Source organism: Taudactylus pleione, unplaced genomic scaffold (assembly GCF_031769625.1).
Source record: "Taudactylus pleione unplaced genomic scaffold, aTauple2 ptg000256l, whole genome shotgun sequence".
NCBI lineage: Eukaryota > Metazoa > Chordata > Amphibia > Anura > Myobatrachidae > Taudactylus > Taudactylus pleione.
The window spans coordinates 4102715-4124085 of NW_028284658.1; the positions used below are offsets into that span (position 1 = coordinate 4102715).

At 44.8% G+C, this 21371-nt stretch overlaps 2 protein-coding genes across 15 annotated transcripts in view; both read right to left on the reverse strand.

Moving 5' to 3' along the window:
* Positions 1-992: 992 nt before the first annotated feature.
* AAR2 (AAR2 splicing factor) lies at positions 993-5162 on the reverse strand. Its single transcript, XM_088480788.1, has 5 exons — positions 5086-5162; positions 3932-4475; positions 3081-3298; positions 1979-2208; positions 993-1543 (listed from the first exon to the last, which is right to left on the reverse strand). The coding sequence occupies exons 2-5, from the start codon at positions 4471-4473 to the stop codon at positions 1322-1324; spliced, it is 1212 nt and encodes a 403-aa protein (XP_088336914.1). The 5' UTR covers positions 4474-4475; positions 5086-5162; the 3' UTR covers positions 993-1321.
* Positions 5163-16880: 11718 nt separating this feature from the next.
* EPB41L1 (erythrocyte membrane protein band 4.1 like 1) overlaps positions 16881-21371 on the reverse strand; it is a 210985-nt gene continuing 206494 nt past the window's right edge. For all 14 annotated transcript variants that reach the window (XM_088480592.1, XM_088480590.1, XM_088480587.1 and 11 more), the window contains one exon: positions 16881-21284. In XM_088480592.1, the coding sequence (XP_088336718.1) occupies positions 21276-21284 (9 nt within the window). In that variant the 3' untranslated portion in view covers positions 16881-21275. The remainder of the gene's footprint in view (positions 21285-21371) is intronic.

Sequence of the window (21371 nt, forward strand, 5' to 3'; positions counted from 1 at the left end):
TATGGTGTATGCATACATGTGTTGGTGACAGAACTTAAAGATACCTTTATGGACATTTTAGAGCACATGGCTATGTAAGTGAGGTGCGTTCTTCTACACGTTGTGCTGGGTGGAGACACTATCAACACTGTTCCATCCAATTAAGCACTAAGGGTGTTATCAGTGTACTGGACATACTACACCATCAGTCTTCTGGTTTCTTTTTTATGTGTACAGAGAATATACGGAAGAAAAATCACCGCCTACAAGGACACTTATATCTGATACTGAGACCATTTACCACAACAAAAATGTAAGTATCTCTGTTAATTGAAGTGCCAGTATCCACTTTCTATATATTGTGTTGATTTCTGTTTAATAAGTGCTTATTGAAAGTGTGATATAGGCTGCATCATATGCGCGATTGAGAGTGTCAATTTGTATTGTGATATTGTCTGGACATCATCATCTTTGGAGTAAGCAACACCTGTCCTTACTGGTGGGCTTTTACTCCTGGTACTACCCAGCCTTCTGCTTAGGAATATGCAAAAAAACCAGATACTTTGGGGTGTAAATCTCCCGAAAGGAAAAAAATAATCTAAAATTACCCTAAGTCTGTTTAACTGCTCAAGTATTTAGGTCTCATGTGCATTTACGGACGTGCCCTGGGTTTCTAAATAGAGCAGCGCCCCCTGGTGAGTAATGAGAATAACACTGAATAATTTATTGCTTCTCCAATTATTTTTCTCCTACTCTGTGAGATTGTTACATTACCGGGGTGGGTGCAGCTTCTTCCAAAAAAAAAACCTGGAGGCAGAGAGGGTCAGGACCTGGCAGGCCAAATCCTTTATGCACGTGGCTTCAGCCTGCAAGCAAGGGAAAGTGTTCATCTTCAACCTGCCATTAGGACTTTAAATATAGTAAGCTGAACATCCAAAACATTTCACAGAATAGGGAAGAATCACAACTGTAACTACTATGCTTTCAAAAAGTCACAAGATGTGTGTCTGTGATTCATTGTCAGACATAAGTAGCCAATTTTTAAATCAAAATAATCAAAAGACAATGGCCTTAGAACAAAGACATTCTTCAGGCAGAACTCCTGAAGATTCCTAGTCTTAATATAGATACATTAAATTGAATTTCAGACGAAGAAAGATTGCCACAGCTCACCCCTAAATAACAATACGAAGTCTGCAGTTTCATAGTTCACGTGCACAGTTCCTAAACCTGACTATGCATTAAGTCCCATTAGCTGCCCATCAGGCGGAAGCCACTGACAGCAGCTGCAGGAGAAGAAACCAGCAATTCTAGTTTTATCATTTTGTCAGCCCTATTGCAGCTATGAAGGGAGGAGAACTTCATTAATCCCTTTTGGACATGTAGTGTGGTCTGTGGTAGTGTTCTCCCACCCGTCAGGCAGCTGGACAACAAGTGGAGCACAGTCCAGAGGATCCTCCTCAAAATCCCACTGGAACGTCTTGGTGAGATGGGCTCGGAAACGGACAGCCTTCTTTCTCAGAGCTTTATCCGTGGTCGGGGAGCACAGGAATGAAAACAGGACCTAAGTAGAAAGGGACAAGCTGTGATTGTAATGATCAAGTTCTGAATTGGGAGGAGGGACAGCAAAGCATTTAAGTGCAGAAATCAACACAGAGTGACATTGGTAAATTATACCTGACTAATTTATGTATGTAAGTACATGTAAAATAATAGTCAATTAAAAAAAATAACAGTAAAACTTCTGAGAAAATGATAAATAATAACAATAAATAAAATCTGTTTAAGCACAAGTGTGTAGGCTAAACCATGATTTACTTATATAAACACAATCAGTGATTACCATATAAAAGTATCGGTACAGCATGGACAGATAAGATACACAATGATTGTACTACAATTGAGCCATCAGACTGAGAGCATGTTAAGCATTAACAGATGTACAGAAGCTATAAGTAACCCTATTGGTAGTAGCACACTGCAAACACAACTCATTTACCTGTAGAGTACTGGTCAGGAAGTTGTTCTGAGATACAATGTCAATAAAGAAGTCTGTGGGGACCTGTGCCAGCTGGTAATACAGGACAGAGATGACCTCACTGTACAGATCTGGGTGCTGCAGGGAGAAAGCCTCTGCCCGGCATAGAAGATTCAACAGGTTCTTCCACTGTTCAAACCCTTCATACACGTTCCCAAACAGGAAACACACAAAGGAAAACTGCAGCTCCGCTGGAAAAACAAGGGTATGGCTTTACACCACTGTAAAACTGTCAGTTTTCTTATACATGGCAACATTATTCATAAACGTGTGCTGTGAGTATAAACACCTACAAACACGTAGTGGGATTAGACAGCAGAGCTTGGCCATTAGGATTGCACAGATACTCTGTTCTGAGCACCGCACAGGAGGCGGGCTGCAGACATTGCAAACTCACAGCCTCCCCCTATCCTGCCTAGAGCCCACCGGGTAGAGGTGGGGAAGGTACACAGTATGCTGCTTTTTTCTCCCTGTGGTGGGGTTCAGTCCATGTCCCCTCCCCGGCTGCCCAATGGTACCACCCGGCTTTGGGGAATTTCTAGATAAACACTGCTATAAACTAGACACAATGGGCCTGATTCAGAGACGTATGCAAACCGGATAGTTTCCTTACATCTCCGATGGTGGGGACACTGCGCATACCATGCTCTGTGCATGTGCACAATGGCTCTGGGTCATTGCAAGCAGTGCCCCCAAGGACAGGGCAGTGCTGTCTGCATTCTCAGAATATAGGGGCATATAGTCCTTGTTTTCTGGGAGTGCCGTGGCTAGTGTCTGCGTCTCGTGCCGCAAGATTTATTGGCCTCGCTAGTGGGCAAAGGTGGCTAAGGCTTACTCAGATAGCCAATGTTGCATTGTCTTTGAACACAGGCATTGGACATTAGATGCCAGTAGGAAGCGTCATTTCCCTTCATTCACCTCCTGCAGGCATTAACTTATTTTTGCACAGCAGCTGCGTCCAAAGACTGAGCCATTGTGCTACTGCGTCCAGCTCTGAAACAGGCCCAATATCTAGATTTTATAGAATTTCTTTTAAATACTTTGACAGAACATTTTCACTGACCTAGGAGCTCAATAGGTTTCCCTGGATAGTATGTTTCAATAATTTGTCCCAGGGCATAGGATAGGTCCATGCTGTGCTGAGTGACTTCAGCAGGGGTGGCATTCTTGGGGTACATTTTTTCTGGGAGCTGGCTGAATCGGATCTCTGTTCCTTCTTTCGGTTTCATTTGGGGGAGTCTAGCCATGCCTTCCTTATAGTTTTGACATACTGTGTCATACCTGTGCAACGAAAATACATGATAATAAACATGTACGTACATCATATACCAGGCCTAGCCAACCTGTGGCTCGCCAGCTTTTGTGAAACTACACATCCCAGCATGCCCTGCCACAGTTTTAGCATTCCCTAATAGCAAAACTGTGGCAAGGCATGCTGGGGCTTGTAGTTTCACAACAGCTGGAAAGCCACAGGTTGGCCAGGCCTGTCATATACTGTTTCTGTAAATTAAAATTGCAGTGTTCTCGTTTTGGTATAGAGCTGCTTAATATATTGGCTCTGTATTTACAAAACTACAAGATGTAGACGCCAGCACAGAAGGTGCCGCTTCGGCACTTCCCCCTCTGCCGGGTCATGGATAATCCCGCCCACACCTCCCAATGGGACATAGACTACTCACCTGGACAGCCAGGTGAGTCCAGGTGAGTAGTGTATGTCCCGGAGGGAGGGGGGAGAGGAGGTTAGTCCATGATCTGGCAGAGGGAGAAGTGCCGAAGGGGCACCTGTGCACGCCTATGTATGTAATTGTATGTTTTTCCTATGCAAAACATCATACACTTTTAATATAGAAGCAACATAAGAGAGAAAGTGCCTGTGTACAGCGAGACTGATAAAGCCAGTCTCTGCACCCCTACCTGGGCAAGTTGTGCTTCACTCGATCCTCTGTGTGTGTCATCATCTCAATGGGCAGAACCTCTGGAAAGGAACAGATTGTCCCGCAAGTTGGCTGTAACTTTGAAATGGCTTCTTTAGTAATGTGGCTGCTCAGGGAAACCCAGCACCGCAGACTTTCATAGGGGTATGGTCCCAAAAAAGGATCCAGGGAAGGTAGCTGTTCCCGAAGATTTTCAGCCTCCTCCTGAGAGGCAGAGACCATTTCTTCTTCTTGAGAGTCCCATTTAAGAAGATGGATTTTTTTCTGCTCCAAGTCAAAGAAAATTCCTGAGCGCGGCCCAGTTTCCCCACTCGCTCCCCCTCTCCTCTTCACACTATAGTGGATGAAGTGAACTCCTGGAGGCACCATCTTCACTCCTCTAAATCGTGGACCAACTTGCCAACTGTTCGAGTCTATACCAAATTCAGAACCCTCTGGAAACCCTAGAATCACAAATGTTGCCCCCTGGAAGAACAACTGCCGGGCCAATTCAGGATCCATTTCTTCGGAGGAGCCTGCCATTTCTGCACAACAAAAATATTATAGAATTTGTCTACACCACTGAAGTATTTCCATCCAACCTGACACCTCATGGTACAATGCTATGACCCTCATCCAATCCTCATAAGCACGTGCCATGGCTTTTAGATATGTAAAAAAAATCACAAACCACCAACACAAAGGGGGACACACATTTTTTGGCAGCACTCACACAACATTGGTAGACAAGGATAGGGTGTGGTATCTGCTTACAGTAAAGTAAGTTATTCAATTTGAGTACTGTGCTAACTGTGCAGTGCTCATACTATTGTAACAGCACTGCAACAAGTGTGATGTGTGTGTGTGTGTGTATATATATATATATATATATATATATGCACATTATTTGAACAGCTGCAATCTACTTTATAGAGAACTGCTATTCAGCATTGCACTTATGATCATACGCATGGTAAAAGGCAGGCAGACAGGCAGGCATACATACGAACGAATGGCTAAGGCAAATGTTACTTTATGTGGCTAATGAGTGTGTTCCCTGATGTAGACTGGTATCTACAAACTTTCACTGTACAGTAGCTCCTAGGTATTTCCAACAGTGTATATAACATACAGTAACATGGGTTGTACACTCACCTCCCTGCTCTCTTTTCTAGATGTAATAGCACTTCCCGTGTTCCACATATTCCTTCCCCCAAGAACAAACATTTGCAATAAAGGTTCCAAGCAATCTTTGTGTAACGTTGTATCACTGTTTGGGCTCGTTACCCTCCTATACTGTGCAGCTTACACAGTATATCGCATGCTTCCTGGAGGTCTCTACTAGCACATTTCATTTGTATACAGAAAAGTGTTTCTTACCCATACTGTATAACTCAGTCGATGACGATAGTACCCTGTCACTTATGCTCCTGAACATCTTCTTGGCTTTTTTTTAAAACCAACTGCACATCTTTTCTTTTGATCATCATCTTTGATGCAATATTAATGTGCATCCTTATTATGACTGCTGTTAGGCTGCAGAAGAGATGCCGAAGGCAGACGAGAGAGTCAGTTACTAATGTACTGGCACAATGTTCCCTGTAATTTTGTTCTCTAGTGATCAGAGTAGGTAACAATTAAAAAGTATATAACCCTCACTAGCCGGCCGCCCTATTCTCTCGTTGAATGTCTAATGGTGCGTACACACTGGGCGATTAAAGTGGACGACTGAACGATAACGATATCGTTATCGTTCAGTCGTCCACTTTATCGTCCATTTTTAACACAAAAAAGATGAACGATGACGACGACGCACGTTCCCGCGGGTCGTTCGTCATCCTCGTTCATCGGGCTGACATGCAGGCCAACCTGACGACCTCGTCAGGTTGCTGTATGTCAGGGAATGGGTGAGAGAGCCCGGCGCTGAACGATATCGCTAATGATATCGTTCAGCGGCTGTGCTCAATGTCATGAACGACATTGAGCACAGCCTGCCGGGGACACACTAGACGATATCGCTCAGGGAGCATATCGTCTAGTGTGTATGCACCTTAAGAGACTCAGAAAATTTATCCCGCTGGACTCCTAGTAAATGGGATGGGTGCGGATAGCAAAATTATTATTCGCAGATTGTTCCAGACACTATGGGGTATATTTACTAAACTGCGGGCTTATAGAAGTGGAGATGTTGCCCATAGCGACCAATCAGACTCTAGCTAATATCTTCTAGATCAGGCATGTCAAACTCAAAATACCAACCGGGCCGAATATTCAAGACCTACGAGTGTGTGGGCCGCAACAAAAAAAAGAGCCTTATTTGCAATTTTGAAAGGTTTATCTACTGTATAAAATTGAAAATGTGTCCTGTCATTCTGTCCTTCTGTCTTTTTCTATACAAATCCACAGTTTACAAGCCAAGATCTCTCATGGTTCTACACCTAAAACACCAAAAAAGAATAAAAGCATTGTCCTGTTTGGTTTATTGTTAGATGCAGATTTGGACACCATTCTTCTTGGGCCATCTGCAAGGTCAATAATAAAAATATTAAAGTGTTATTTTTGTTTAATTTCATAATTTGATTTTATACCATGCGTTTTGCTACATACTGAAGAATTATGGAATTTTATTCTGTAGCATATAATCTAAAGGTGCATACACACTAGACGATATGCTCCCTGAGCGATATCGTCTAGTGTGTCCCCGGCAGGCTGTGCTCAATGTCGTTCATGACATTGAGCACAGCCGCTGAACGATATCATTAGCGATATCGTTCAGCGCCGGGCTCTCTCACCCATTCCCTGACATGCAGCAACCTGACGAGGTCGTCAGGTTGGCCTGCATGTCAGCGCGATGAACGATGATGACGAACGACCCGCGGGAACGCGCGTCGTCGTCATCGTTCATCTTTTTTGTGTTAAAAATGGACGATAAAGTGGACGACTGAACGATAACGATATCGTTATCGTTCAGTCGTCCACTTTAATCGCCCAGTGTGTACGCACCATTAGTCTCTGAACATCATTTACTATGGCTCTCACGTGGAGTTTAGAGTACCTTTTAAATGCTGTATGAATTTATAACCACTATTGATTAGGGATGAGCGGTTTCGGTTCTCAGAGAACTGAACCCACCCGAATTTCGTGGATCTGGGGCAATCCGAGTCAAGCTCGGATCTCCCTGCCTGCCCCAGATCCCTCACCCGAGGCAAAATCTTGCGATCCTGCTGACGGGTCGCGAGGTTTTGTATTGAGCGGGCTTAACGCTGATTGGCTGAGAGAACCGTCTGTCATGGCTCTCTGCTAATCAGCATTAAGGCCATTTAATACGCTCACAGGAAGCAAAAGAAGATGGCGCCCGCCACCCCCCCGCTGCTTGACACCATCGGCACCCCCCGCTGCTGACATCGCTGGCAGCATCCCCCACTGCCGACACCGCCACTGCTGGCACCCCTGCACTGCTGCCCCATGTACCGAGGACCCCGTCAGTGACCCCCACACTGCTGACACTGCCAGCAATCCCACACTGAGGACACCACCAGCACCCCTGCACTGCTGACACTGTCAGCACACATGCACTGAGGACACCGCTAGCACCCCCGCTCCGCCGACACCACCGGCACCCTGCATTGAGAACACCCCTGCAATTCCACGTACACCATCAGCAACCCCGCACTGCCGACACAACCAGCAAACCTGCACTAAAGACACCGCTGGCACCCCTGCACTGCCGACATTGCCAGTGCCCTTCACTGAGGACACTGCCCGCACCACAGCACTGCCATTCCACGTATTGAGGACACAGTCAGCAACCCCTGCACTGTCGACACAGCCAGCAAACCTGCACTAAAGACATCGCTGGTACCCTTCACTGAGGACACTGCCAGCACCATAGCACTGCCATCCCATGTACTGAGGACACCATCAGCAACCCCCGCATTGCCGACACTCCCACACTGAGGACACCACCGGCACCCCTGCACTGCCGACACTGTCAGCACACATGCACTGAGGACACCGCTGGTACCCCTGCTTTGCCGACACCCTGCACTAAGGACACTGCCAGCACCCCCGCACTACTGCCCCATGTATTGAGGACTCCGTCAGCGACCCCATACTGCCACTACTCCCACACCGAGGGCATCCCTGCACATCCGACACTGTCAGCACTCCTGCACTGAGGACACCGCTGGCACCCCTGCTCTGCCGACACTGCCGGCACTATGCACTCAGGACACTGCCAGGGCCCCCACTCTGCCAACACTGCCACACTGACGGCACTTCCGCATTGAGGACACCACTGGCACTCTCGCATTCAGGACACCGCCAGCAACCCCGCACTGCCGACACTGCTGTCACAGTAAGTGCACTATTGGTGTATCCAACCCACACTGTATAACACACTGTATCTGTGTTGGAACGTGGAAGCTGAACTGCCACATGTTAGTGCCACCCAATATGTCGCTTAGCTTAGTCAGCCAGCTAGCTGGATGCAACCTTTTGGACTTAACTAGATGAAAAAAATAATATTGTGAAGTGGTCAAAATTGATTGGAAATGACAGGAAATAAATTTTTGGTTAATAATACTGTAGGAACAAAAACAGGCCCATTTATGTGATTTTAGCTTCATTTATGATATTTAAGAAAAAATCCAGATCCAAAACCAAAAAAAAAAACACCAAGGAAAAAAATCCAAAACCAGGTTCAGATCCAAAGCCAGGGGAGATCCAGATCCAAAACCAAAACACGAGGGTCGGAGCACATCTCTACGTATTGATATTAAGCCAGGCTTATTATGAGTCTGAATTTGGTAAAAATTGCTATCTGCATCCATGAGGAGAGATCCATCTGATTTAGAATCAGGCCCATAAAGATGGCAACTATACTGGGATGCAAAAACGCAGCTCTGCAGCACAAATTGTTATTTATACTTGCTCATGCATCAGCTTACACAACTAGATGGTGTCAACAGTGGCGACCAAACTTTTTTTGTCTACCTTCTTGGTTGCTGGACTGCACTATGGAACGCATAGAGGTTACTTCCGGTTCATTCCTTTGTCAGCCCCTGAAGGGTAAAACCGATTGGATGAATCTTATACAACGTGGAGACCCTGAATGCTGGAAACAGCTGCACAAGGAACTGGAAGTAGTTGCTGTGCATTTCATAGTGCGATCCAGCAACCAGGAAGTACAAAGTCATCCTGGTATCAGAGCAACAGAAGCTTTTGGCCGTGTTTACACTGTACATCCGACAAATTTTGAATGCTTCTATCTCCAAAGTTTGCTTTACACCGTTACAGGTCCTACTTCCTTTGAAGACCTTAGGACTGTGGATGGGGAAGTTTGTCACACTTTTCGTGTGGCCTGCCTAAGGATAGGTTTATTGGAGGATGATGTGTAAACAAACATTCTTAAAATCCCGGGCAATGCTGGGTACTCCAGGTAGTTATTAATAAAAACCAATGCAGTGCCCCCTGTAGTAGAGCACCTTATGCGATTCCACCCTGTATTAGAGCCCCTTTTGCAATGCCCCCTGAATTTGTGAACATTATGCAATGCCCCTTATGCAGTGTCCTAGTAGTACCCATTATTCAGTGCCCCAGTAATGCCCCTTATGCAGAGCCCCCAGTAATGTCCCTAGTAGTGTACCTTATGCAGTGCCCCAGTAATGCCCCTAGAAGTGCACCTTATGCAGTGCCCCCAGTAATGCCTCTTATGCAGAGCCCCCAGTAATGTCTTTAGTAGTGCCCCTTGTGCAGAGCCCCCAGTAATGTCCTTAGTAGTGTCCCTTATGCAGAGCCCCCAGTAATGCCCCTTATGCCCCCAGTGTTGTCCTTAGTAGAGCCCCTTATGTTGTGCCCCCAGTAATGCCCCTTGTACAGAGCTTCCAGTAATGTCCTTAGTAGTGCCCCTTATGCAGAGCTCCCAGTAATGTCCTTAGAAGTGCCCCTTATGTTGTGCCCCCAGTAATGTCCTTAGTAGTGCCCCTTATGCAGAGCCCCCAGTAATGCCCCTTATGCAGAGCCCCAGTAATGCCCCTTCCTAGTATAGAACAGGCCCCACTCACCTGTCTGTGAAGTACTTACCTTTCTTCACGACAGCCGCTGGGCACCGCTCCAGTCCACGCCATCCCGCGTAGACGCTGCCTGGATCTAATTAGATCTAGAGCGGCAGACGCAGGCTCCGCTCGTCGCAGGCGACGCGGGTGATGTCATGACGTCACCCGCGCACTGCATCACTGGTCTCTGAAGCGATCAGAGGCTTCTGATCGCTTCAAAGACCCGTGTTGCCTTGTACTAGTAAACACTGCCCAATTGGAGCTGTGCTACGATCGTGGCAGGGGTGTGGGCCGCATATTACACATTATATTATTATACAGTATATGTGAGCCCACACTCTGGGGCCACAGAAAATGTTTATTCGGGCCGCATGTTTGACATGCCTGGTCTAGAACAATCTGTGTATGCGTCATTTGTATTGCAGACAAATTTGTTGACTTTTTAGGGGGTTGAATATTTCTGAAAAAAAAAATATATGTATAGTTTAAGGCTGTTCCATCTCTACAATATGCGCAATGTGGAAGCCATACTTTAAATATTGACATGTACCAGAAATTTTAAAAAAGCTGCTTATCTTAACCAATATTGGAATAATTTTCAATTCATGGCCGTCCGTGTCCTTCCTGCCTGAGAAGGTGTCTCCGAAGACCATGCTTACTAACCAGCATATGGGACTGGCGATCACTTGTATTATTTCCCCGAGCTTCTGAAACATGGGTGCCGCCATCTTGGATGCGATCAACTGACTGCACTGACCAATCAGATTCTGGCAACTATAGTCACATGCTCCATCCGGGTTGGGTATGGATTGCCGGCGGTCGGGATGCCGCTGGTCAGAAAGGAATACCGACAGCGGCATCCTGACAGTCAGAAACCAGACACCCCCGATGCCTATATCTAACCCCCCCCCTCCCTTCCCCCTAGTGCCTAACCCTGCACCCTAACTGCCGATACTTACCTTCGCGATGCCGGTGGTCGGGATACTGGTGCCGGGATCCCAACGCTGTCAGGATTTCGGGTCCGGTATTTAGACTACATCTCGCTCCATCCAGCCTCCAGCTACCTCCATTTATCAGTGTTTCTGCATCTTCTCCAGTCTGCATTCATCTAACACAAGGACTACCACACTTGCATCTATTCTAGCAGGTATCCTGTGTATACCTCCTGCTTCCAGCAATATGCAGTACTGTAGTGCCATCTCATCCTGCTGGCTGTCTTAAAAACTACAAGCACTTCACTATTATTCCATCTGCTATACTTCTGCTGGCATGTAGTCAAGATACAGGTGGCCGGGATGCAGGCCGACGGAATCTCGACAGTGGAAACCCGACTGGGGACTAAAGATAGGCGTTGAAATCTCAACGGCCGGCATCCTGAACGAAGGGGACATTAGGGTTAGGAACCCTCTTGGGGAGGGTTATAGTTAGGCTAGGGGAAAGGGGGGTTAGGGTTAGGCACCACTGGGGGAAGGTTAGGGATAGGCACGCCCCCGGGAGGGTTAGGTATAGGGTGCGAGAAGGGGGTGTTAGGGTTAGGCAACACCTGGGGGACTTAGGGTTAGGCACCACCACAGAGTTTTAGGGTTAGGAACCACTAAGGGAGGGAGAGGGGAGGGTTACGGTACTTACCTGCCCCAGTCGGGATCTCCATCCTTCGGTCTTTCAGAGTCGGTATTGGGATACCACTTCTGCTGTATTACTGTAATGAGACCAACCTCATCTATAGACTATTATCATTGTGCTCACAGCATTCCATTCCATGCTGTACATTTACAGACCATGCCTGTGCTCAGTTTCATCTCAGGGTATTTAGTTTTCCACATACAGCAGTCTGGGTAGACGCATATTCAAGGCTCCAAGCTTTATCCATTCTCCTGCTAATAAAGTTAACCTCGAGGGTCCTGATCTGAATCTGCAAAACCCCAGTGTTGTAACAGCAGTTACTTTCAGATCCAACAGGAGAATGCATCAGTTTTCCATATGTAAGTTGACTCCAAAAAAGAATCAGAGGATAAATCATAGCGTACAATTATACAAGAGAAAGTTATTGGACTAGTAACAAATGCACATGCCATTATAAAAACATCAAAAGATCTTGGGCAGGATGCACCAATGTCAGAAATGCGGTCAAACCCCAGAATGCGATACATTCTGGGACTTGGATGTGGTGGGCAACGCCATCTTTAGTAATTAACACTGGCATGCTAATTGTGATGCATCATGCATCCCGTCCCTTATCTGAAATGTAGATGAGACACCACCAAAGATCGCGTATTGTCTAGGACACAAGCATTGTGCCTACTTGGACTTCATCAGGTGTATATGTCCATTTGCACATGCTCATTGCACTTTTACCCAGCGGGTACCCAGCAAAGTCTGGAAGTTTTGCTAAAGTCCCTTGGTGTTTGACAATTAGTTTGTAGTAGTTAGAGGGGGATGTAGCTAGGAAGCCGACGGTTGAAATGCTGACCGCCGGCTTCCCGACTGTCACATCCCGGCAGGGGTCTAATGATAGGTGTCGAAATCCCGACACCTATCATTATCCCTACGCAGGGAGCCTGACGCCCGGCATACCAAACGAAGGTAAGCCGGGCGGCGGGTGCGGACAGCCACGGGGGGGGTTAAGTTAGGGGCTCCCGGGGGACTTAGGGTTAGGCACCCCCCCAGAGAGGGTTAGGCTAGGGGAAGGGGGGTTAGGGACACCCGGGGGGAGGTTAGGGTTAGGCACCACCCTCGGGAGGGTTAGGTTTAGGCTGCGGGAGGGGGGGTTAGGTTTAGGCACTTACAGGGGGGAGGTTAGGGTTAGGCACCCCTAAAGGAGGGTTAGGGGAGGGGAGAGGGTTAGAAATAGTTAATTTACTTACCTTGTCGGGATCTTCACTGCCTGTCTTCCAGCGTCGGGATTTGAACCCGGCGGTAAATCATACTGATCTCGTTAGAGGAACACTAAACAGCATGCCAAACAGTACACCTAGAAGTGATCACTGATCATTATTATAAGCCTTCATTTACAAAGCACTACTATATTACATAGTGCTTTGTTTTGCTCCCAAATCTGAATCAGCCCTGATACATACAGCATGATTTAGTGATGAAAGCAGTGAACTATCTAAAGCTGGGTACACACTATATGACGGTGCAACGTCATAACGATGCACCGAGTTGCAGTACAACAATGCGATGTAACGTTACATGTTGCACGTAACAACACATCAGCTGTGGAGCACAGCAGATGGGACGATTTAATGAACGACGGCAATGAATAATGGATTGGGCATACACACAATATGAGGTGTACGATATATTGTTCCAATCCACGTCAGATGATAGATCTTATAGTGGGCACCCAGCTTAAGATTTGTGTTGTGAACAGTTTACTTGCAAATATATCACAATATCATAACTATAACCAGGCCCGGAGACAGGGGGTTTCAAGGGGGACACTTGTACAGGGGCCCTGAGATTAAAATGGGCCCCTGGCTCCCCAGGAATGTGTCCCCCTTGCTGCATTTAGCAGGACACAGCCACAGTCAGAGAGAGGTAGGCCGAAACCTCGGTGCACTGCGAGTGACATCATGACATTGCGCCGCTTGATCAGAGAGAGGCCGGGCCTGAACCGCCATAGAAGAGAAACAGCAGGCAGCAGGTAAGTGTTGGCTGGGCTGGAGAGACACGGGTTGGTCGGTGGTTGAGGGGCTGGAGATGATGGCAGGAGGGGGATGGAGCTGAAGTGGCGGGGGGCTGGTGATAAAATGGGGGGGGGCTGGAGATTAAGTGACAGGGGGTGGGTAGAGCTGAAAATACAGAGGATGGGGCAAAGGTAAGACTGAGAGACATAGGGGCCGGGAAGAGGCTGAGAGACACAGGGGCTGGAATGAGGCTGAGAAACACAGGAACTGGGGTGAGGCTGAGAGACACAGGGTGGGGAATGAAGCTGAGAGACACGGGGGGATGAAGCTGAGAGACACAGTGGAGCAGATGAGGCTGAGAGACAGGGTGGGGGATGAAGATGAGAGACATATTGTGGGTGGATGAAGCTGAGTGACACAGGGTGGGGGATGAAGCTGAGAGACATTGGGGAATGATGCTGAGAGACACGGGTGGGGGGATAATGATGCTGAGAGACAAAGAAGAGATTAGTGGATGGCTGGAGAGACACAGGATGATGAGGCTGGAGAGACAGAGGGAGGATGCGGTTGGACACACAGAGATGGCGCTGGAGTGACACAAGTATGTATGAACTATGAAGCTGGAAAGACTAGGGTTGAGGCTGGGGCAACACAAGGGAGGATGAAGCTGGAGAGACATAGGGGGATTAGACTGAAAGATACAGTTGGGGATAAGGCTGGAGAGACACAGCGAATTAGGCAATGGCCGACCTGCATGTACCTACTAGCAGGGGACAGGGGGCCCCAAAATTATGAGTGTGCCGGGGCACAAAAGGGGCTTAGAGTACATTATCTTTCAACATAACAACTAGTTTATCAAGTAATAAATGCATGTAACAGAAATCTCAAAGAAATTTTAAATTATTGTGGTACACTAATCAGTTTTTAAGTGGTCTTTTTTGTTCTTTGAATTATTTTACTATTGTTACTATATAATTCCATGTATAACACTCTACTCTGTCATTCCATTCCAACTTGTTGTAGAACACTGCACTCACTATATTTCTTGAAACTTACTTGTCTACCTTATCCTTCTGCTTGTAATCTTAGCATTATTCAGTTTACTACATCATATTACTCTGTCATACAAGACTTTATTGTGCTTCTCTATTATTGATATTTTAGGTTCATATAACCTTCCATAATGAATCCCTCTGCATTCCTCAGTAATGCTTGTAGAGGCAGGTAACTGGGTCATTTTTACTGCCTTGGATACTGTGGGTTATAGCAAGTTTAATTGGTGCCCAAATTGCATATAAAAACCTTTGGGTCAAAAAGGCTTCTGATAATGCAATTTGTTTACAGAAATATCTTACATAACATGTATGGTCACTATTTACTGTATATATATATATATATATATATATATATATATATATATAAACAAAGAGCTGTTAGCTGAGCTGGATAATATACCTGAAAAATGTTTTTATATTTAACCGAAATGTTCTCTATTACAAAATTGTGCTTATTCTCCAGGAATCTGGGTCACCAAGAAGAGGGTGGTTACGGATTATCTTGGCTTGGGTCTCAGCAGGGGCCCGGAAGTGGAGGGGAGACATATCCATGTGGTGGCCTTGCTATTCTTCTCTTATTTGTTACCTGTTTTTTTAAATTTTATTGAATATATGCAAAAACATATTATAGGTGTACAGAAAAAAGAATAGGGGAAAACAAAAAGATATAAAATGGGGGGATAAGGGAGACAGGTCATCCACAGGCATCAGTAAAAAAATAATCCAAAAATTACAAAATATATTGATCAATCGTCTGAATCTACCATCAGAGTTTCCTTTAAATTAAAAGGCAGGAAGGGGGTCTGAGGAGTAGCATGTGCAGGGGGGCACCCTTACCCTCTGTAACATATATGCCATGGAAGCCACTTCATAATAGGAGAAGAAGGGGTTGTAGAAAAAGGAACCTCTTTAGTCTCCATTTCAAAATGGAAATGAGGACCTCATTCAGAGCCGCTCGCAAAAAGCGAGTGCTCGCTCTGAATGAGGGTGGCAGTTTTTTTTTTTTTATAAAGCCGGCCTTCCGGCCGCTCGCTAAGCTGTGGGTGACCACCCACAGCTTTTGAGAGCAGCCAGGTGATGGTCGCGACCATAGGGCTTGCGACGAGACCCTTGTGGTAGGGTCTTGTCTGCTGCAAGCCCCAGTGAGCTTCCGTGCCCCACAAACGGCAGGGTTTAAAACATTCCCAAAAAATTTGGAAAATAGAGCCATGTGTTACCTGTTTTTTTTTTAATACACACTGTCTTGCTGGTGCATGTTGCTATTGATAGGATTTATCATACTATTTTATGTAGCCTGGTCACATTGTTACTTGACCTGCAACTCAACCACAGTATATACGATGATGACTTCGAATGTTCTTGATCATCGTTAATAAAAAATGTAAAGAAAGTAAATAATAAGACACATTTGAAGGTAAAAAGTTGCACGAAAAGACGCTCGGAGCTCACCTGTTATGTTTAATGCAACTACTAGCACATGGAGGTAAGATGTATGTGGACACATCTGTATATAGAAAAGACATGTGGACTTGGCCAAGAGAAGTCTCTGAGGAGTGGAGGGGACAGAAGCCAGACTGGAGTGGATTAAGGAGAGGATGCTGGTGAAGTGGTTAAAGACAATAATTTAGAGTAGAAAAAGGGGGAGACAAATTGTGAGGTAGACAAGAGCATGTTTAAAGGAATAATGTAATGTGTCTGGACCAGGAAAGTTGGAGAGGTGAGGAAGTTGTAGGAAGACAGTAAGAGAGAGGGACTGGAGAAGGTAAAAAGGGATAGGGTCAAAGGAACAGGTAGAAAGTGGATAGGATGAAAGAAGGGCAAGGAGATCATTCTCCTGGAACCCTTATATTTGCATTGGCATCCTGTCCCCAGGCACCATGGTCTCTCTTACTTGGGATCTTGTCCTTTGATACTCTCTATCTCTACCCTGACATCCCTGAAACCCTCTTCCCTCTCCCCTGAAATCCCCTCATTTGTAGCCTTGTCCCCTGACTTCTGTATCCTGGGAACAACTTTCTGTCCCCTGATAGCTTCCAAACCCTGTGGCCCTATGTTCCCTCAACTCTGTCTCCAAACACCCTCCCCTCTCACATTCCCCCCCTCCCCCTCCCCAATATGGCATTCTGTTCACTGACACCATGCCTTTTCTAATATAAAATAAAAACAAAATAAACATCAAATTATTTAAAGTTTTTCATTTTTATGGTATATTTATTAACATTGAAAAACACTGATTATTTTTTGCATGTGAAAACAAAAATCCCAGAAATAATAAACGCCAAAATCTCCAAAAAAATAAACACTGGAAATTGGAAACACTACTTATAACAAACTGCAGTAAATTCTTTATCAGTGTCCTTGTTGTCGTGTATTTCTACCTATAAGGCCTCTGCATTGTCACCTTTATCAGCAATATCTTGGGTTTTACATATCTTGAGTTTTACATATAAACATAATTATCCAGCAATCTTTTCTGCCATCCTAAATATTATAAAGCTTTACAAATTCACTGCTCCAAACTTATTTCAGTAATACCTTCGATATCATAATCCAACTCCATAGTATTGGTTTTAGCTCCCCTATGTTGTGTGCAAGACTCCTAGTATTTGTGACCATACATTTTATATTTAATTTTCACATTTTTCGGCACATTATTATCATGCTTACTCTTGTATATCTTGCAATGCCTGCTTATTTTTTTTTTCACAAAGCCCTGTTGAATTTCTAGACTATTTTGCAGATTTATTCAATCTTCAGCCCCTTCCCAGATCCTAGTTTTAAATCTCCTCCAGCCTTTTCCCCAGCACAGCTGCACCATTCCTGACTGAGCTGCAGCTGTCACTACTGCAGAGTCTGAAGCTGAGAGTAACCAACCCAGTTCTTTAACATCAAAAACCTTAATTCCTACACCAACTTCTCAGTAGAAGTCTGCATACACCAGCGACAGATTGTCGTAATTCCTCAATCATCAGACCCCGGGTTTGGGGCATCAGTGAAGTCTAACATATTGAATTTCCCTAATTTGCTGATCCCAACCAATATATGATCGGGATCGGCAAATCAGGGATTTTTATTGTGAACTATTTACCTGATTACCTGAAGGATCGACTATCATCCTTGATCACTGGTCAGAAATACCGATCGGCGGTGCCGGGCGGATTGAGGAATTGGCCTTCTCATGTATGGGGCTCTTCAGTTTGTGAGGGCCTTTTGTCTGCAGTAACTTTGTAATAATTACTAATATGCACCACGTCAGCTAGGACCTGCCCATTTCCACTAATAATCTACTGGAACCACAATATGTTGAACTTTTAAGTACATATCTAAATTGTAGTCTAATGATTCCAGCCTTTCACCTGATTCTCCCAGCACCTACTGTATACATGCACACAAGATAGTTACATCAGAGGAGAGGGAGGCAGAGTCTTTCTTTCAGATGATGGTATAGTGCAATATTGCCAGTAACAGTTGTCAGTGTCAACCTCATATCCTGTATCAAGTGGCACCTAACAGGGGGCCTTCCTATGTACAGTAATGGAAGCCACGGTAAATTGCAGATTATTGCACATCCCATGTTAACATCAGAAAAGTCAATCAGAATATTTCAATTAACATAAGATGAATAATAATTTGAAACTTTGTAATGTAAGTCAGTACAGTGCTGTGTGTGCCATTGCTGGGGAAAAATGTGTAACATATGTTAGTCCGGATGCAATTGATGGATCAGTTATGAATTGAAGGGGTATGATAAGAGCACCACCTGCTCTGCTGACATCCTGCCTTAGGAGACATCTGTCCAGGTTTGCCCTGCTGCTACTGAGTCTCCCACATTGAGATAAGTTTGCCGCTCGATTGTGGTTTTTCCTACCCCTTTAAGAAACAATTCACCTTTTTTCCTATGACCTTGTTGAGGTGCAGGAAGGCAGGATATACAATGCAGCAGTAGCAGACCGCACGATATGCCAGCTTCCCCCTCCTTCACCTGAATGGGATCGTACATTGCATCCCATGTGGTTTTGCAGGAAGACCTGGGGATGTGATGTAAGACCCTGCGGGAGTGCGCAGCATGATATCAGGTACGATATCGTGCCCATACACAGCACAATATAGTACCTATATCGTGCCGATCCGTCGGATCGGCACGCATATCGTGCCGTGTATGGGGGCCTTAACTCCGAGGCATTAAGTGACTCCAAGGTCCAGATAAATGGTGCCACACTGATAACTACAATACAGAGTCCATTCTAGAGAATAGTATATCTACAGTATATAAATGAAGGAAAATCATTTCTGATGGCAATTGTACAATGCAGAGCCTATTCTGGTGGCTAGCATGGAAAGCAGACATTCTTTTGTTTGCAGCTAGAAAAGTGCAACATTCCCAGCCACTCAGTTGCTCATGCAGTAGCAGGTTGAAGTGAAGGGAAAATGCTATTCCCCTGCCACATGAGAGCAATTAAGCTCCAAGTAGTGTTTTCGGTGCTTAAATGCTCTTTTGTGACAGCAGCAGAGCTCTCTCCCTTCACTTCAGGTTAATGTGTTAAAACTGACCCTGATTTTTAAATATTCTTAAAATTGCTGAGAATGTTGGTTTCATTTTATGAATATTTTACTATTAGTATGCAATGAAAAATGAACCATATGGCAATGTTGGTACTCCATTGGCATACTGGTTTAGCTTGAATTTAAGAATGTAGGAGGCAACTGATGTTGTTACGACTTAGATCTTAAATAAAATAAAAAAAAATACACATACACAATTAGATTGTATTTGTATCAGTTGATATCTGGAGTCTTGTGATACAGGGCAATTGTAGTGGCATGGTGTGAGATACACGGCATTGTTAAAATAGGTCCAAGCCATAGGGGCGCTGTTTTCACATCATGTTCCGTAGCTAAAGGACAGCTGGCTATACAGTGTAGCAGCAGTGGCATCAGTGCTACTGCTATCCCAAATACAGAGAACAGCACGTCAGTCATTTTACAGCTCCTAGCCTGTGAAGGCCTGAGTTTGCTGCTATAGAAAGATCAGCACTACAAAATAGGGAACAGTTCAAGGACATCATTGGACATCGACGTAACTAGGCTGCAGCCTGGGGAACCACTTTTCATGGAGAAGCCTCTTTTCTTTTGTTTTTCCTTTTCACTTTATTATCAACCACCAGATATAACAGACAGAGGTTTATAAAGTATACATTTAATTTAGGGTATTAAGTCAAAATGCCTGCAGCAGTGTCACCTATAAATATAACCCTGTATTTGATGAACACAACCAAAAGCATTGTTAGATTTCATCATTTTCATAGTTTTTCAAAACTATTTAGTACTTCCACAAGGCTTGTGTAATGATTATTATATGGGCACATAACGGGTAATAAGTGGTTCATACACACAAAGGTATCCTCATTATATTGGCCAGCTGTTGTCTATATCCTCTGGAGTTGCAGCAGTTACTGTATGCACTCAGCTTTTCATATGTAGAACAGACAGGCAGGGCATGCTGGAATATTTAGTTCTACAAAAGCTGGAGTAATGAAATAAGATAAAATGTTCTTTAATAAAACTAAGTAACATCATAGGCAAGATTTTTTTCAACCAAGGTTAGTATTCAATTTATTGGCTGCTCTATTTGGGGGTAAATGTGAAACGACTGACAAGCACAATAAGGAAAGAGTCACATGTCACACTGACTTTGTTTTTATTGGCTATAGAGCTGTGATCATGGTGCAGGGAGGAGGGACTGGGGGAGAGCACAGCACTGCAGTGGATCAGGCCTCCCCCTGTGTGATATTAACTCTTTCACACACAAGGCTCAACCTATCTCCCAACTAGCAGGGACATCTTCTAGTTTCACAGCCGGCATCTAGTAGGTTAACTATGCACAAAGTCCTACTGGCCGAGTCCAAAGATCTGTATGCAGACATTATTAGAAAACCTTACTTTACTTTCATTTCCCATATTGCTAGCTGTGCAGGGCAGGAATTCAGAATACCAGTGAGACTAAACGAAAACAGGGTTGACATCCTATATTAGAACAGACTCAACTGCTGGAATTCTAGCTAAAGCAGAGTAAAGTCTTGACTGCAGATTATCAGGACATGATCAGACAGCGCTAAGTATCTATATCAGAGATTTCCAGGATGAAAGTCATCAGAGAAGGATGAGTTCATGAATAATTGTTAACCCTTTTGTGGCTTGAGTCCTCTGAAGTGTGATGAGGGATTATGTTCAGTGGACACTTTAGTAATTTGAGTCACAAATTCCTTAGTAGAGCAGATGAAATGAACCCTGCAGATGCCACATGCATTCGCACATTGCTAGGCATGCTTCTCAGAAGAGGAGCTTTGGGGTGATGCAGAAGAAGGAAGTGTCTTATTGTTCTCTTCACTCTTAAGAGACGTCATTCTGCTCACTGAAAGGATAACAAGTCTTTCTCTCTCTTTCAGGGAATGTTGTCAGAATGATTTCAGATGTCCCTTGCCGGTTAAAAGTTTTGCAGCTGGCGTGTGGTGTAGGATCAGGGAAGGGAGAGGCAGTCCTTATTTTATGAGAGAGGAACAGAGAGAGGAAGAATGTGTGGGAAGATTTACATCCAAAATCCAAGGTCAAGATTGCTAGAGGATGACAAAAGGAAGAGTGAGAAACAAATATCTTTTTTTATACAGATTAAGAACTAGACTTTCTCATTGATAGGCATGATC

Bases quoted from the DNA above. Each gene is read 5' to 3' on its own strand.
- AAR2 (XM_088480788.1), bottom strand. From the start codon at position 4,473: ATGGCAGGCTCCTCCGAAGAAATGGATCCTGAATTGGCCCGGCAGTTG. The intron at 2,209-3,080 runs GTCAGTGAAAAT...TTGTTTTTCCAG, and splicing joins GAAACCTATTGAGCTCCTAG to CGGAGCTGCAGTTTTCCTTT. The intron at 1,544-1,978 runs GTAAATGAGTTG...CTTTCTACTTAG, and splicing joins TCCTGACCAGTACTCTACAG to GTCCTGTTTTCATTCCTGTG.